A 15,518-nucleotide genomic window follows, 5' to 3' on the forward strand; every position below is an offset into this window, starting at 1 on the left:
GAAGTCCCACTGATGGCTGGTTAAGGGCAACATAGGGAGCTGTCGGGCGGCCTCGTTAGGGACACAGCTCTGATGCGGGCAGGCAAGCGCTGCCAGGCTGCATTGTGCAGAGTTAAGCAGTGTGAATAAAGCCCACAAGCGAAGCTGCTGGAACTGGCTTTTGTGCTCTCTACGGAGGGCTGTCCTTGGCTATTGGCATGTTTTCTGAGGTCAGACTGGCCACGTGGAGTTTTGGCACTGTTACAGTCACCAAAGATTAGTTATAGATTACAGAAGTAATCTAACTCGTGTTAAGAAGAGTTACACTGCTTATCTTTCCACTAGTTTTTTGCACACATACTTTTAATCATGCTGTTGGAAACAGCGCATCAATTCGCTGCTTCCAATGGCTTAATTAGAAATAGATTTAAGCTTTCTCTTAAAACGTAATTTGAAGTGCTATAGGTATTTTCCTTATCTTCACAGCTCTGATCTGCCAACCACTAGCTACATAGCAATTAAAGCTTGCATTTTTTTCTAATGCCAAAAGATAACCTCRGTCTCTTGGTTTGATTCTTTGATTATGTCTTTCTGGGGTGATGCAATGATGAGTAGGTGGAGCTACTTAATGTAACAGGCTGAGCTGCAACGGGGACCTCCGAGTGCGTTCTCTGAGGTCACAGGGAAAACTTTCCCAACAGATCAAATTCACCAAACGCTATCCTGGATAAAAAATTCTGGAAAAAAAATGAAGGTATGAGCACTAGTTCACCTACTTCTCACGACGATAACGACTGCTGCTTGAAACTYCTGCTTCACCCCACTTCCACAGGCCTTGGTGAACTGGGTTGCAGCATTCACTCAGCAGGCACCAGGGTGCCTCAGATCTGCCCCTGAGGAGACTCTTCATGAAGGAATCTCTTGAAGAACAGTTTCTTGGTGAGTTGACCCATATGTGGACAGGATCTGCCCTTTTGTGTGACAGATACCTGGCGGACCCTGGGGTTGTTAACTATTTTCTCCCATAATTGAACTAAGTTCTTGAATGTGAATTCCTACAGATGGGTTTTGCAGTACGTGCCTTACAAATCTGCGGTGTCCCCCGGAAGAGCTCTTTGGCGAGCCGTGGTGTTATGGAGTGACCTTTCTGGGTAGAGAAGGGGGGAGCCGTGATGGGGAAAGACTCATGATGTGCAACCCAGCTGGGCTGGCGTTCACCTCCTTGGGTGACTGTCACCAGTCATTCCTCCTGTGAGWGTCATTAAATATTGAGCAAGGATATGAGATTGTTTCCATCTCATAAAGGGAACAACCAGATTGTCTTAGTTCTCGCTCTCTTTTTCCCGTGTGCGTCAGAATATGCTATTAATTTAGGAGTTGGAACGCAATGGAGGAATTTTTGAGTCTCTACTATGTGTTTGCCTTTGTGTCCCTCACCCATCCTTTGGGGATGTTCTTCCTTGACAGCTTCAATCTTAGTAAAGCTTTCTGTTTGTTCATTTCCACAGTCTTCTGCCAGAGAAAAGGCTCARATTAATATGTTTCTGATAACCATTTTCTACATTTCCACCTGATTTATCTGATTGCATTTATAGCTTGGTCAAATAGTCCATTAAGAATTTCAGATGCTATCAAAACCAGTGGTGATAAAGGTTTCCCGGGAGATTGACTGTGTGTGCTTGTGTGGAACACACTGAAGTGGTGAATTGGTCTGCACAATTACCTTGGAGAGTGCTGCATGGCTGTACCATTTCTGTCACTAAATACCTGGGGTAGTCATTAGTTGTGAGCAGACAACGTGCCGCACCTGCTGTGTCAGCTGTGATTATCGCATTGGGAGGCTTCCCTCCTCCCCAGAAACAAGAGAAATTTGTGCCTCTGCCTATTCAGATGGAAAGATATCTATTTAATGCAGTGCCCTATTTAGGGAAGTAAAACAGTGTTTTTCCAAGGGTGGAAAAACACTTGCTGCATGGGAGGGAAAACTTCTTGCAAGCAAGAATGGAGTTTTCTCATTTTACTTTGTCAAGGGTTTCTATTAGAGCAAGGCTRGAGAAGGGAAATTTGGAAAGGTTCTGGGAAGATTTGACTCAAGAAGAGGAGAATGATTCATAGATTTTTATTATTTTTCTATACCAGGGCCGGAACAAACCACTGGACCTAATCTTTTACTTATCTTTCTCTTCAAAAACATAAAGCAGTCATGCAATGAGCCCAGAAGAGTTTGTGGGTTTGAACCAMGGTCTTTCAGCTCTAAGCACAAATGTGAGCTATGGGAGATAGCCCAYAACCATTTTAAGCTGAATTTAATCCTGTTACCATCAGGTTATCCACTAGAGAACATTGTACAGGGTTGATAAGTATTTTTATAATGAGCCCTCAGTGCGTCCCCTCCTGTTTGTAAGGTAAATAAKTTGCCCATGGAAAATGGAGATGTCGGGACACTTAGAGAACTGAGATTTGACAGGTTGCGGAGACTTGCCAGTTTGTGTTGTGACAATGCTCAATTTATCTCTGTTATTGCTGGAGWCCCGAGTTGCTTTGTTCAAGAGTCATTCTTCAGTTTTGATGGAGAAAATTTGGTTACTGAGAAGGGCAGCTTGTTTAGCAGCAAACTCTTCCTCCTCCTTAATTTTATTTCTCCCAAAATAACTTTGCTCTTAATACTCAAAATAAAAGCTCAATTACAAGGCTTAGGTCAGAAAAATACTTTTAAACTTCAACCATTACTAAAAGTAATTTACAATACAATTAACAATTACTTTTGTATTCTATTGCTATGAAAGAAGATTTGTGCAATCTAAGTGACACAATTTCAAATTTGACAAGAGAATTTAAATGAATAAAAGTAAAAACTTTGTTGCAGTTTGTGTTGCAAGTGTGGTTTCATTCTTGTGTAACATTCCTTAGACCAGTTCTTCAAAGAATTCATGAAACTAGATCCTGTCCAATTTATGAAAATGGAAAGGCTCTTGACTATGGCCACCTGATTTCATCATTTCCACCTGTGGCATCTTGTAGCACAGGCCCATACATCCCTAACACTTTCAGGCATGCTGTGTAGGTGGTTGAGAGTCAGGGAAGCTTCCAAACCTTTAACTTACTTGGCCAATGGTGGAGCCTGGAATAAGTATCTTTATTATTCTCCTGAAAAATCCYGTAAGGCAGTCTCATCATATCTAAGCCATTGTCTTGAATTTTGCTCAAGGAGTTGTCTGATAAATTGGGTGGCAGCTTAGTCTCAAGGTAGAGARAAAAAGCATGCAAAGACTATTTTATCTAGAAAAATGATATAGGAAGGACAAGTGTCTGTTGACACAGCACATATAGAAATGYGCACTTAGATCTGTGTTTTAGTGCTTTGGGGAAAATAGAAGTCTTCAGCTTTCAGGACTGTGAACCAAACCCTTCTGGCAAACTCAACACCTGGCCTAGAAGGATTTACGTAGGTGAAATAACTTCAGAAGAATCGATTTATGTCAGTAGCTATAATAAACACATTGTGCAAAGTTAAGAGGTCTCCAAGGCTTTGTATAATCAACTGAAATCTTAATTAAGTTCTTAAAATAAATTCCTCTGATAAGAATTTATCAGTAATTATAGACATTTAGTTGACCTGTAAGCAGTCCTCTAAAATTCTCCTGCCAGCAAAAAGAATTTCGTGGTTCATACTTATTACTGCAGTCAAATCTTTTTTTTTTTTCTTTTTGCTTAGAGGTCTAAAAGAGTGTCAGCAATAAGCAGTGAAAGGAGGTGTAATAGGGCATCAGAAGTCCATCAATGGTTTCTTAGCAAAGCTGCAAAATAAACTCTTGGAGCTCTGTTAAAGTCAGTATTTATGCCTGGAATGAACTTGTCCCAGCACGCCATCAGGGAAACTGGATAAATGTTTTGATAGAAATAACATATCCTCTGTCAGAATTGTTAGTATCTTCCAAACACTGAACTTGAAAAGTGAACCATATAGTCAAACACTGGAGTGTGTGACTATAATTACCCAGAGTGGCTGGGTAAGAACAAACATATGTCAGTCTTGGGGTATAGGCTTCCTGCTAATRGCTTTGGACTTTGCAGAACACTGAGCTTGCCAGAATTAAACAAAAGATACATAKACATTTTTGTGCCTTATTTTTTAACGCAAAGCATGATGAACAGCCCATATCGTGCAACAAAATACGGTGCTCGGWAGTTACCGTACCAGTGGGCTAGTCACCTGTCTTTGATTCCTCCCATTCAGATTATTCCCAGCAAGAACAATCTTCATAACGAGACTAAAGGCTTCATTTCATGGAAAGATTTTGTCAGTCAGCTAAATGCTAACATCCACAGTTTATGCAGTATATCCCAGAGATCATTCATAAGGACTGTGGTGAAAAAAATATTTCCTTGGGAGTGATTTTGCTGCTTAGGCAAATCTCTTACAGGTGCAATCTATTACAAAGTCCAGACTGCTTTCTATAAATGAGAAAGAAAAAGGGATCCAAAGAATAGGCAATGATACGCAGTCTTGCCAGTAAGAAAACTCTGAGGTGAGACTGCAAATTTTAGTGGAAGTAAAATTTTGGGGGAAAAATCCCTGGTCAGTAATGGGATATTTGAAAGGAACTATTTATTCTGTACAAAATTCTCCAGTCTACATTATTGCATTATTGAATGTTACCCTCTTTGGTATTAGTGTCAGTGGGACCAGTAATATATTCAAGTCATCCAATATGCAAGATTATTTGCTCTGCCAAAGCCAATTTCATGTCAACAGCAACCAACGCCACCACTGAAGTTGAGTGACATCAGCATTCAGTATCTGAGGTGTCAGTCTCCCCCCACGCCNAAAAGAATATATAGGGACTCCCCTCGCCTGAGAGGCACAGAGCTGGGTAAGTGGATATTTTTGCAAGTATTTTTAAGAGCATCCCCAGCTTCARTCTGACAACACAAAACTGATATGTTCCTCTTCTCTCCTAGGACTGGAAATGCAAGATCCAGCCGTAAGGTAAGCTACCTCATTAGTTATAGCAAACTCCATATCCATACCAAAGAATTTTCTCTAAAATGCCTTTCAATCTGAAATTCAAATATTCCTTTAAGGCAGCTTTTCTGCAAATTCCTTTTTTTTTTTAAGTATAGGTGGTATTTTATTCTTTTGTTTCTCTGTTTTCTAAGGAAAATGCTTTGTAGATTTTTTTCTTTACCCTACTGTTTCATAGGGATACATCTAACCTTTCAAAATGATTACCCATTTTGAAAACTCTTTGCCACTGTTAGATATACCAAATAAATTGAAGGTAAACTATCTCAAGTATATGTTTCTGTGACACACCAATGTGATTGCTAGGATTGTAGCTAGATTGTAGCTGTCTGTAGCTACAACTGAAAACTATTGTAGTGTTGAGCAAAGAAACAACAACCCTCCCTTCCCTTTCCCCCTCCCTAAATCCTCTAAAAAATGTCTATAACAATTACTTGATCTTTCTCTGCAGCCACCCAGCASAAACAGTCCCCTGAGCCGTTCCTCTCCGCACTTCCCGTCGGTGGCGTTGTGTGCCTTATCTCTGAGTCTCGGCACCTGGGCCTCACTCCATTTGTCTGCTGTTAAATGCTTTCCCACCTGATTTTGGCTCCACGATGGATTTCTCCTGGACTTTGAAAGCAGTGAATAGTTTTGAAGGCAAATGACCAAGAGGGAGCAGAATACAGTTTGAGGAGCCCTTTGTGCGGGGTTTCTAAGTCCTGGAAGTCCTGAAAGCCTCTCCTCAGCGTTGGTGATCCTTAGTTGTGCCCATACCGTCAGGCAGCAGAGCCCTGGTAGCCCTAAGAGGCCACCTTGGTCTCCTTGGCTCTGGCTCAGTCTCAAATTGCTTTCATGCCTCCTTCCTGATCTGACTTTCCTCCTCACCTACTGCACCTCCTCTCTTCCTCAGGTGGCATGGCGCATCTGCAAAAATATACATAACTTTTAAATYATGTTTCTCTGATACTACCTTCTGCTCTCTGTCTTTGAGTTTTAAATTTCACTCTTTTTTTTTAATCAAACCACATCACATTTCTTTTTGTGGTCATGGAAGCATGTTTGACATACTTAAATTGTCATTGTGAGGTTTTTCTCCAGAGTTCAAACCATTATGTTACAGTCTGTACCAGACTCTTCCTAGCAGCTGTGTTTATACAGCTTCTAACAAAATGGGTCTCTGATTAGGATTTTTGAATAGCTCATTCATGGAAAAAATGCCATTTTGAACCAACTAAAGCTATTAAAAATTTTGGGATAAAATGTGATGAAAAAGTTTTGGTCTGAAGAAATGTCAGTGGCAGCACCCTGCCAAATTCTAGGCCCAAAACACCATCACCACTAGTATGACAAAGATGAAGTTACTGGAATTTAATGTATGCAAGAAATGTTTTCCTTTTCCTTGTTTTAAAAGATGGTTGACAGAGTCATTTGATTGAGGTGGAAAATTATATGTTCAGAATAGTCACCCAAAATGGTTAGTCTGGTAAATTATATACAACTGAAGATATGTTCTTTATCTTGGAATTGTCAGAGAACRGTAATTTTGGGCAATTTGACCCAAAATGAGTAACCAAGCATTAGAGCAATTCTGGGACAATTTCATGCCTGTTTAAACAACCTGTTTAAGAAACGAAAACCCATCCTATGTTCAGAATGATGCTGATGCACGTTACAGCCCCTGCGTGTTAGGCAGCTGGGTGGCGTATAGCCACTTTGTTCCTGCCGTGCTGTGCTCTGTCTTTTCCAGAGTTGAAAAGTTAGAGAAGCAGTAGTTGTTTTGCCAACAGCAACGCCTTCTCAGGTACATTGAACCCTACACGCTTGCAAAATGTTAAGGCTAGAAGGAAAAGGTACCTAATCTGGGCTATTCCCCATTGTGGGAATGCAGCTTCACTTCCAGTGTTCTGCAAATTTGGTTACATGCTTTCCTACTCTGAGTACTGGTGTCAAACTAAAAGAGTAAGCATATCTTAAGGCAGGGAAACGCGGATGCTGCTTCTGCTCTATTAGACTGGAACACATGATTGAATGACCAAAAACTACTTTGTGTGTGAACTCTGTATTTAACTGGCTTCTAATATGTAAGCCAAGACCAAAGATTTGTAAGTTTTTTGTCATGATCCGTAAATCGAGATCTCTTCTTGTCCTTTTACTCTAGACAAATGGCTTGTAGAAGAAATTATGGTGGTTTGGATAAGTCTAGGTTTCAACAGTCAATCCTCTTAGGTCRGACATGTAAGAAACATCTGTAACTGTTTGAGGAATTTGGCGCTAGCTCTTGTACCTAAATCACATTTTCCCCCTTTGAAAGTTAGAAATGTCCATATATACATTAGATAAACAATCCACATACCCCTGCATTTGCGGAATCAAACAAGGTATCAGCTTGCTGTCGCCTTGCAAATCCTACTGCAGAGGAAGAGCAAGTTGATAACYTTGTTATAGTAAAAGAAACCAGCTTGAAATTTTTCTAAAACCATGTATGTACCTTTTTGTGCCCCAGAATAAAACCCATCAGTTTTAAGGGGAATTGCCACTAAGTGGCAGGCTGTATTAGTCTTCAGAATTTGCTATTTGGTTTGGATTTTGGATAAGAATAAAATCAAAATGTCCTTTGAGTAAAATTACACAAACTCTCCTTTCGGGGCAGCATTGCTGGATTACGTGCATAGCTATCCTGTATTAGGCCTCTGAGCACAATTTACATGTGGTAGTACATTGTGTAGAATAAGGCCCTAATCTGGTAATGAGATCATGTGAATTTGAAGCATATTAAATGTAATTCTGTTTTTCCAGGCTTATACTCTGCAAATTTAAAATTGCAGTATGTAAGAAAGACATAATGTTCCTGACTGCTTATTATAAAGAATTAGGCCCAGCTCACTGGGAAGCGAATCTTAAGTTCTGCCACCAAAAGCAGAAGTTGGCAAATGGACTTCAATGGGAGATTCAAGCTGTGACCTTTGCAAAGCTGAACAAATGATTGCTATGTTTGCTGAAACTGTATTACTGCTGGATGCTTCTAGTACAGCCTGAGCAAACAAAGTTTGAAAACCAGACTGTCTGTTACAAATGCTATGGTATAGGCCCACCAGGCAGGAATTGGGGGCTCTGCTTTATGTGATGCCAACTGTGATATTGGGACTTTTTACTTTTGGAAAGTGATTTTGCTTGTAGTAAAAAAGCTTGGTGAAAACAGGCAAAATCATAAATAATGTGTTGAAATCAACTTCCATGTATCATATTCCTGTATGGGATGTCCTTTAGTGGGCACAGTAGCTGCCTGAACATSCCAAGGAGAAAACTGCATTGACTGTTCAGAGGCTGAGTTGCTGCTCTGGCCTTGACCACTGAAATGTTGGTAAGTCTGAGCTCCAGGCTATATTTTGGTATTAGGGCTCTTCCTAGCAGCATTAAATGACCAACCTCATGTGATGGCAAGCCTTTCCATGTACAACACCCTGTTTTCTTCTGAGGGCAAGCTTGGCTAGTTTTCAGCAGTACTTCAGAGGCAGAGGTTTTTACTGTGGACCAATTTTACAGGAACTACAGAGAATGAAAGTAGGAGAATCATCTCCTTTGAAGCCACCACCAGAATAAAAAATCGCTCTATTGTCTTCAGTATGTTACTGCTTTAGCACTGTGGAAAACAAATGTAAGATTTTCTTGCAGTGCTTTCTGCCACCTCCTTTGCTCTTGTTTTCCTCTTTTTCTCTTCACATCCCTTAGAATTTTTCCTTGAGGATCTTTCATCTATGTTCAGTTTCTCCCTCTGTTTTCACTTATTCTTTTATTCATTTAATCCTAGGTAGTCAGTTCTGACTGCTTTTTTTGCCTTTTTTCCCCTGGAAAACATCCACACCCTTTCTATTCACTTCTCAGGGCTTTTCTGTATCCCAGGACTGGTATATTTTAGCCAGCTGCTAACCTCTCTGTTCCTCCAAGCCAAGGAAGGGGTGGATAGCAAGAGACCAGGTAGCAGACTGGGCTTATTGAGTATCTCCCCTTGTGGGATATTCCTGGTGGCTGCTGCGTGTGCTCAGTGCAGCGTGTCCCAGTTTCTCTATATGTAGTGGGGGGAGCAGGAGGGGTTGGTGTAGAGAGTGCAAAGCAATCTGGCATCTTCCACAAATACRTTTTTTTTCCTGTGAAAAATATAGGCTTCATTTTCAGGAAAATTAACCCGTCTGAAAGATTTTAGCACCTCCAGYGGAATATAGTGTAGTATTTTTCCTGCAATCCTATCTGAGCCACTTCAAGAAGTTGCAGTGAGTGTGTTAGAGCTGATTGGCAATTGTTAGTCACTGATGATGCATCTTCAATTATTTTTCTTAGGCAGGCTGAATTGCCCTGGTGCAGCCCTTTGGAATATAGAAGGAATCAGTGCAGTATTTTCATTTAATTGCTTGTGGAGATAGCTGCATGATTGTGGTGTCAGAAAATATTGCTAAATCTCGGGAGATTTCTTGGTATTTTGTTGCCACAATAAGGTCATAGTTGTCACAGTGGCTTAGTTTAGCCTCAGAGTATGTATGCAATTATTTATCCGGCCTGAAAATGTAGTGCAAAAATAAAATATTGTATTTATGTATCTGTGACTTGCAATTATTTGTGTCTTCTAATGCTACTTTTATTTTCTGCACTATTGTTTAAATGCATATTCCTCATATTTGAGATTTATAAAGGTGTTAAGCAGAGTTATCTGCTGTCAGTTAGGTCACGTTTTGCAACCAGACTTAAATATGATCCTACTTGTGAGCTTGTGTCTCTCAGCTGTCTTTATTATGGAGGCATTTCAGTTTTGTAAATCCATATTTATAAGGAATTTGCTCCACAGGAGAACTGTTGTCGCGTTGTTAATACCAGCAGGGCGGATGGCCTGGAAACTGAGTGTTGTGCATATATAGCCTGTTTCCGAAATCACTTGAGTTTTTCCAACTGTCCTGAAAGCCCAGCCCATCTATGTTATGGAGCATTTGCAAAGTAGGATTAATACAGCACAGAGCTGCTGGTGAAATACTGGAAAGCAAGCACATGGGACAAGGAGGAGCTTGCTGTTCCCCTCCCCGCCGTTGTGGTCACATGCTTGCCTTGTCTGAAAGCACCAAGGGATCGGTTCCTTCTGCTTGTCACAGCTGGGACCTCCTTGTTCAGGCTGTGTTCACTGTATGCCAAATATTAGCTTAAGGCAAGTGTGGATTTTTCCAGTAGAAATGAACTTAGCTGTATGAGCTATTGTTTTTAGAAGTCCCTTTCCCACACTGTAATCTTTGTGTCTACTCCTGCTCTCTCCTGTGGGATGTCTCAGTTCAAGCATCTGGGGTAAGTCAGGAGAGCATTTATCCTGTGAACAACAGGAAAAATGCTCCAAACAGGGATTAGACAATGAACTCTTAGCTGAAAGCTCCCCTGGCAGGTTGCTCATGTGCACAGTCCTGCTGGCCAAAACAGAATTACTTACATCAGTAAAAATCCAAATGTGAACGTGCAGTGCTACTTAGCAAACCCCTGGGCACAGTGATCATAGTAGATTGTTACTGGAGGAGCTTGCCTAGTGCTTCTTCCTGCTTTTACTATTTCCATCTGTCACGGACTTGATGCCTCTTACTTGTGGGTTTCCTTTTTTTTTAACAGGAGCTTTATTTCCGTTGTGATACGTTTGAGAATTCACTGCTTTCTTTCCCCCACAACCTAAATTGGAGAGAGATTTAAAGTATGTCTCATAGCTCAGATCTGAAATCTGAGCTAGTCAGGCTGGTGATAAAACAGGTTTTGGAATTAATTTAAAGCCAATCTGCTGCTCTGTAAAAAGCATACATACTTACATATTTATCGTGTGTAGCCAAAGGAGGAAAAAAGCCCATGTGTAGGATGGCTGCATTCAGCTACTGCAGCAGCAAAGAATTTCTCCCAAACACYGAACGTGATCCTTGCAATCCAGTGYRTTAGTATAAAATGGCTAATAAACCTATGTACACAAACCCAGCCTCTCTGAGAAAGGARAGAGTGATCTGAAAAGCATCCCTGGAAACATGGGGGATTTATAAGGCAAATGGGAGGAGAAGAAGAGAAAAATGTGCTTTTCAGACCATGATGAAAGATGGCCTTGGACTATGCATGCATGTGCGGGGAGCCGGAGGGAGGAAGTGGAAGATAGAAAATTCAGTGTCTTTCAACACTGACAAATCACCTGGCTCTGCTTAGTGATCTGACAGAATCTCCTTGGCAGCTGCATCAACATTAGGGTTATTCATCAGCTGTCTACGTTTGTAGCATTAGGAAACACTTGCAACCTTTCTCTTGACACGTGTTGTTGCCTGCCTGGTGAGCTGAGGAACAGCTTGATGCAGTTGACTTCAACAGGGCAAGCACACAAGCAAGCGGGTCATGCTCTGTTTCAAATTGTGATTTATGTCTAAGAACCATTTTCTTATTTGTCTGCCACAACCATTTTAAGCTTGAGATGTTGATTCCAGAAACTGCTATTTTGCTATTCATCATCTTAGGTTTGGTCAAAGGTTTCTTCTGACTTTAAGATTCATGTCTTCACAACCCTCTTAATGAGGCTTCCCAGTGTCCTTTTTACTGCAATTTAAGAATGGGTGATAGTAATAAAGCATATCCAAATGGAGAGACWTTTATAAAGATAGTATTCATTTTGTGGAGCAGTGGTATCTCTGCAGTTCTTTACATGGAACACTTGTTGGGAGACAGCCGTMTACAGCTGCTAGAGTGAACTGGTTTTTTAGAGAGCTGTTTTGCAAGAAGCGTCATTCATCACACTGGGGTGCTGAGAGGCTTCATGCCGCCAAAAGTAACAGGTATACCTTACCATCAGCAACCCTACTGAAATGAGAAATTAGAGGGATGAGAGTCTTTTGAGTCTATATTTCTTCATATTTGAGATGTTTTTATGTGAATGTTTTGTYGCCAGTGTTGGTGGTGATGTAGTTATGCTGGCCACCTATGTGATTTGCTGTAAACGTTAACCCTTAGGAACAGGAAGGATTGGTTACTGTTTATGCTGCTAAACATTATGGAACTGCTTCATGCCTAAAGTGATGATACTCTGCAGTCGAAAGTGTGCAAAGATAGAGACCAGAACTAGAAGGGGTGCAAACAAATGTGAGGATTCTGGCATGYTTCCATAGCAAGCCATATACACAATGCTGGTGCAAATTCATCTGGAAGCACATTCGGATGTGACCTGCTTATGAGCTTTCCTGTTTTGGCTATCTCCCTTTGCCTATCTGAATTTCTCTAAACGAAATTCTCTAAGAGGAGTTTAAWTTAAGCTTTAACATTTACCAGAATAAAATTGAAAATTGTATAACGGATCAAAAAACCCACAGTTTAGACTGGAGTGCAAGTATCAAGACTTTGGCTTAGCTAGCAYAGTATCCTATGCAAACATTCATAGTGGAAAAGGAATCAATCCCTTTGCAAAGAGCCAATGCAAATCTTTCAATGGCACATAAGCCTGCTTTTGAGGGAGCAGGTGCTTAGCAGGCCCCAAGGCTTCAGATTTCAAAACTGCGCTCTGAGCTGGCACATGCAAATATCTTAAAAACAAATTCTTAAACTCTGATTCACTGATAAATTCACTGTAATTTCTGTGTATTCTGTGTATTGTGAATTTAGCTGTAGTTTATATGGTATGTGGAAATCCTGCAACAGCAGGCTTTTTATCATCTCAGCCAGGAACCGGACAATATCAGCTTTAAGCTGGGGTAGAACAAAGCTGTAACTGATGATTGGCCAGGTCTCTTTGCCAAGCTGCTCGTTTTGATCATTCATAGTAAGAGACCTTTATTTTTTTTTAATCCTTTTGTTGGTGGAGACRGCAGACAGGTTCTGTTCTGTCCTAGGAGAGGGCGGCACGGTGCCAGTGTCAGCAGCCAGCAATCCAGAGCGTTATGTTTAATCATGAGATTAATTTTTTCTTTTGTTGCCTTTGCCTTTCAATAGCACCAAGCATGACATGTTATAAAACAGTAACACTAGTTGAACAAGCGTTGGCTAGCATCTCTAAGCCCCCGGGCTATGTTGATAGCTAAATGAACATTTGGCTTGACGTGCAGCCAGTAGATACTCCCAGGAAACCAAAGAGGGGGAATGCGCTTGTCAAGGCACGGGCCGTGTGCTGGGAGAAGGAATAAGGAAGAGGAAGCAAGATATGTCTGGATATAAGAGCTGTTTCTCTGCTTTGTTTTCAGAAACTGTTTCTTGCAGGTTTCAAACATGGTTACGATTTCAGTGGTGTGTTGAATAGCAGAGATTTCAAGCTATAGATTCAATATGTTAACGGTCTGTGGCTAGGTTAGAATTTGCTCATTTTAGCACTGCACTGGTCATATGCAAGAAGGTGGCAGTAGATCCAGATCAGTTCAAAGGTTTGCACTCCTGCTACCAAACATGATGACTGCAGGAGTCATATAAGCAAAACATTTCTTTGYGGAGAAGTGGTGCAGATTCAGCTCTCTGGTCCCCAGAGCCTGCAGCCGTGCCCAGTCATGCATCTGCAGCGTGCCCTGCTGCTTTGCCGAAATCTGGTCACAGGTAGGACTACTTGTGGTGGAGGAAAAGGCAAGCTTTGTCTGTCCCCGTGCTCCCTCTGTAATGTCAACAAAYGACCATGTCTGCTCATCTCATTCAAGGAACGTCTGTAGTCTGGGAATGGAAAGTTTAACGGAGTTTGTGTGGGTGCAAGAACGAATAACTCCTTGCTCAGCACAACAGTGTGTATGAACTTCCCAGGTTATCGTTAACAACCCTGAGGGCTGTAAAACTTTTTAAAACTTAAATGGATATATGCCTTTCTTTCTATAATTTATATCATAACCTTACCATTCACAACCATTTTATGCTCATAATAGTCTCTGCTGCTAGAGACAGATGATGGAGCTTTACTGCATATACAGGGAGATAAATGCACCTTCAGTGTAGCATTCCACTGTTCAGATTTCTGTTTGTGGATTTGATTGACTGAACTGACATCTTCAGCATAAAGATACAGTTTAGTGTGTATCATTTGGAGCCAAAGTTTTACTTTATCAACTTTTCACAATTATTAGGAAGATCAAGCAATAATCATTTATTTTACTGTAGGAATAGTACAGCTGTTAAAAGACCAGGGACAACTGTATGGTACATGTAGCCAGATGTTGATGCTAGTTTGTCAAAACTGGGTTTCCTTGAAAGCGAAGGTTTCAAACTGCTGTCTTGAATTGTTGTTGCTTTTAAAGGAGTTGCTTCTGTCCGTTCTTTCTTCTGCTAAAGCTCCTTCTGCGATGAAACTAGTCTATGACTGGTATTCTCTCATTGTGAAGAGATTTCTTTAATTCAGAGTAAAATACACAACTGCTTCTTGTGCACTGCGATTCCCTACTGAATGTGGCTTCTCAAATAGACACCATGTGGCAGCTCTGAAGGAAGTGGCCTGAATTTTGTTTCAGGAGTTAAACTTTTAGGCCATCATTCCCCCTCCCTTCCCCCATGCGATTCTATCGAGGCGCTGTGACCTGAGGGCGAGGGGCTTTGCTGTGCTTATGCATATGTGTAAATATGAAGTATTGACTGGAGATTGCAGGAGGAGACTGTAACCAAACAGCTGTCTTTGCAAATTTAGTGTTTATGGCAGAGTTAAACAAAATGCCTTATTGTTTAGAGCACTAYTTGCCTTGGGCATTGGCTTTCACAGTCGCGTTGGCTGCAAAGAATTTCCTAACTCCCTTTTCCATAAAGCAGAGGATTAAGCAGATAACAGCAACAATTATCTGTCTTGATCTGGCTTTGACATCTATTCCAAGCATGTACTTCATGATCCAGCTAAATTATTTTTCTCTTTTGTGGCTGCAGTTCTCAACTCYTACTTTGGCGTCCTTGCACCCCATGAGGGTGTGTGCACAGGGGGTGTCCCTCACGCAGTAGTAGTATGCAAAGTTGCTTGGGGTTACAAGAAAGCTTGGTCAAARGAAACAGATTTAAAGAAAAAGTTAGAGGAATTGTGTGAGAAAGCATTGGTATGCTCGATAGGCAAACCCCCCCAAAGTCACACTGCTACRTGGTGAGGGAGAGCTTTCCCCTGTGACTTCACTGTCTGCTCTCGTGCACATCCCACCATCGGCTGGGGACAACTTCAGATCAGCACTATAAGASTCACATAAGTTTCCTATGTCTTGCCAGGCCTCCAGGCACCTCTAATCAAACCTTGCTTGAAATGCTTACTCTGTCTGAACAGAATTCATTTAGCTGCTGTGGAGCAGTAATTTAACCGGTTCAACCCTGGACTCAATTGGATGATGCAGGATGAGCTGTACAATTTTCCCTTTCCACGCGCTGTGCAGCAGAGAGGCCGTCAGGTACGGTCTGAGCCTGCCACCCTGCCTGGCCCGCAGCCCACGCTGGCTCTGCTGGAGCCCGGCTCGGGCTGTGCTGGCGGTTCCCTGTTTGCTTCCCTCCACTCCGTACTACAACCCCCTTCATGTCAGCTCTCTGCTGAGAAGGAAGGAATTGAATAACAAGCAGGAAA

The 15,518-nt window shown here is 41.4% G+C and overlaps 1 protein-coding gene across 2 annotated transcripts in view; it reads left to right on the forward strand.

The window, feature by feature from the left end:
- The first annotated feature begins 725 nt into the window (after nt 1-725).
- ZDHHC8 (zDHHC palmitoyltransferase 8) overlaps nt 726-15,518 on the forward strand; it is a 55,262-nt gene continuing 40,469 nt past the window's right edge. For both annotated transcript variants that reach the window (XM_085307921.1, XM_085307922.1), the window contains exons 1-2: nt 726-918; nt 4,942-4,969. In XM_085307921.1, coding sequence (XP_085164047.1) covers nt 888-918; nt 4,942-4,969 — 59 coding nt within the window. In that variant the 5' untranslated portion in view covers nt 726-887. The remainder of the gene's footprint in view (nt 919-4,941; nt 4,970-15,518) is intronic.

Source organism: Rhea americana, unplaced genomic scaffold (genome assembly GCF_003343005.1).
Source record: "Rhea americana isolate MKP2758 unplaced genomic scaffold, rheAme1 scaffold_268, whole genome shotgun sequence".
Lineage (NCBI taxonomy): Eukaryota > Metazoa > Chordata > Aves > Rheiformes > Rheidae > Rhea > Rhea americana.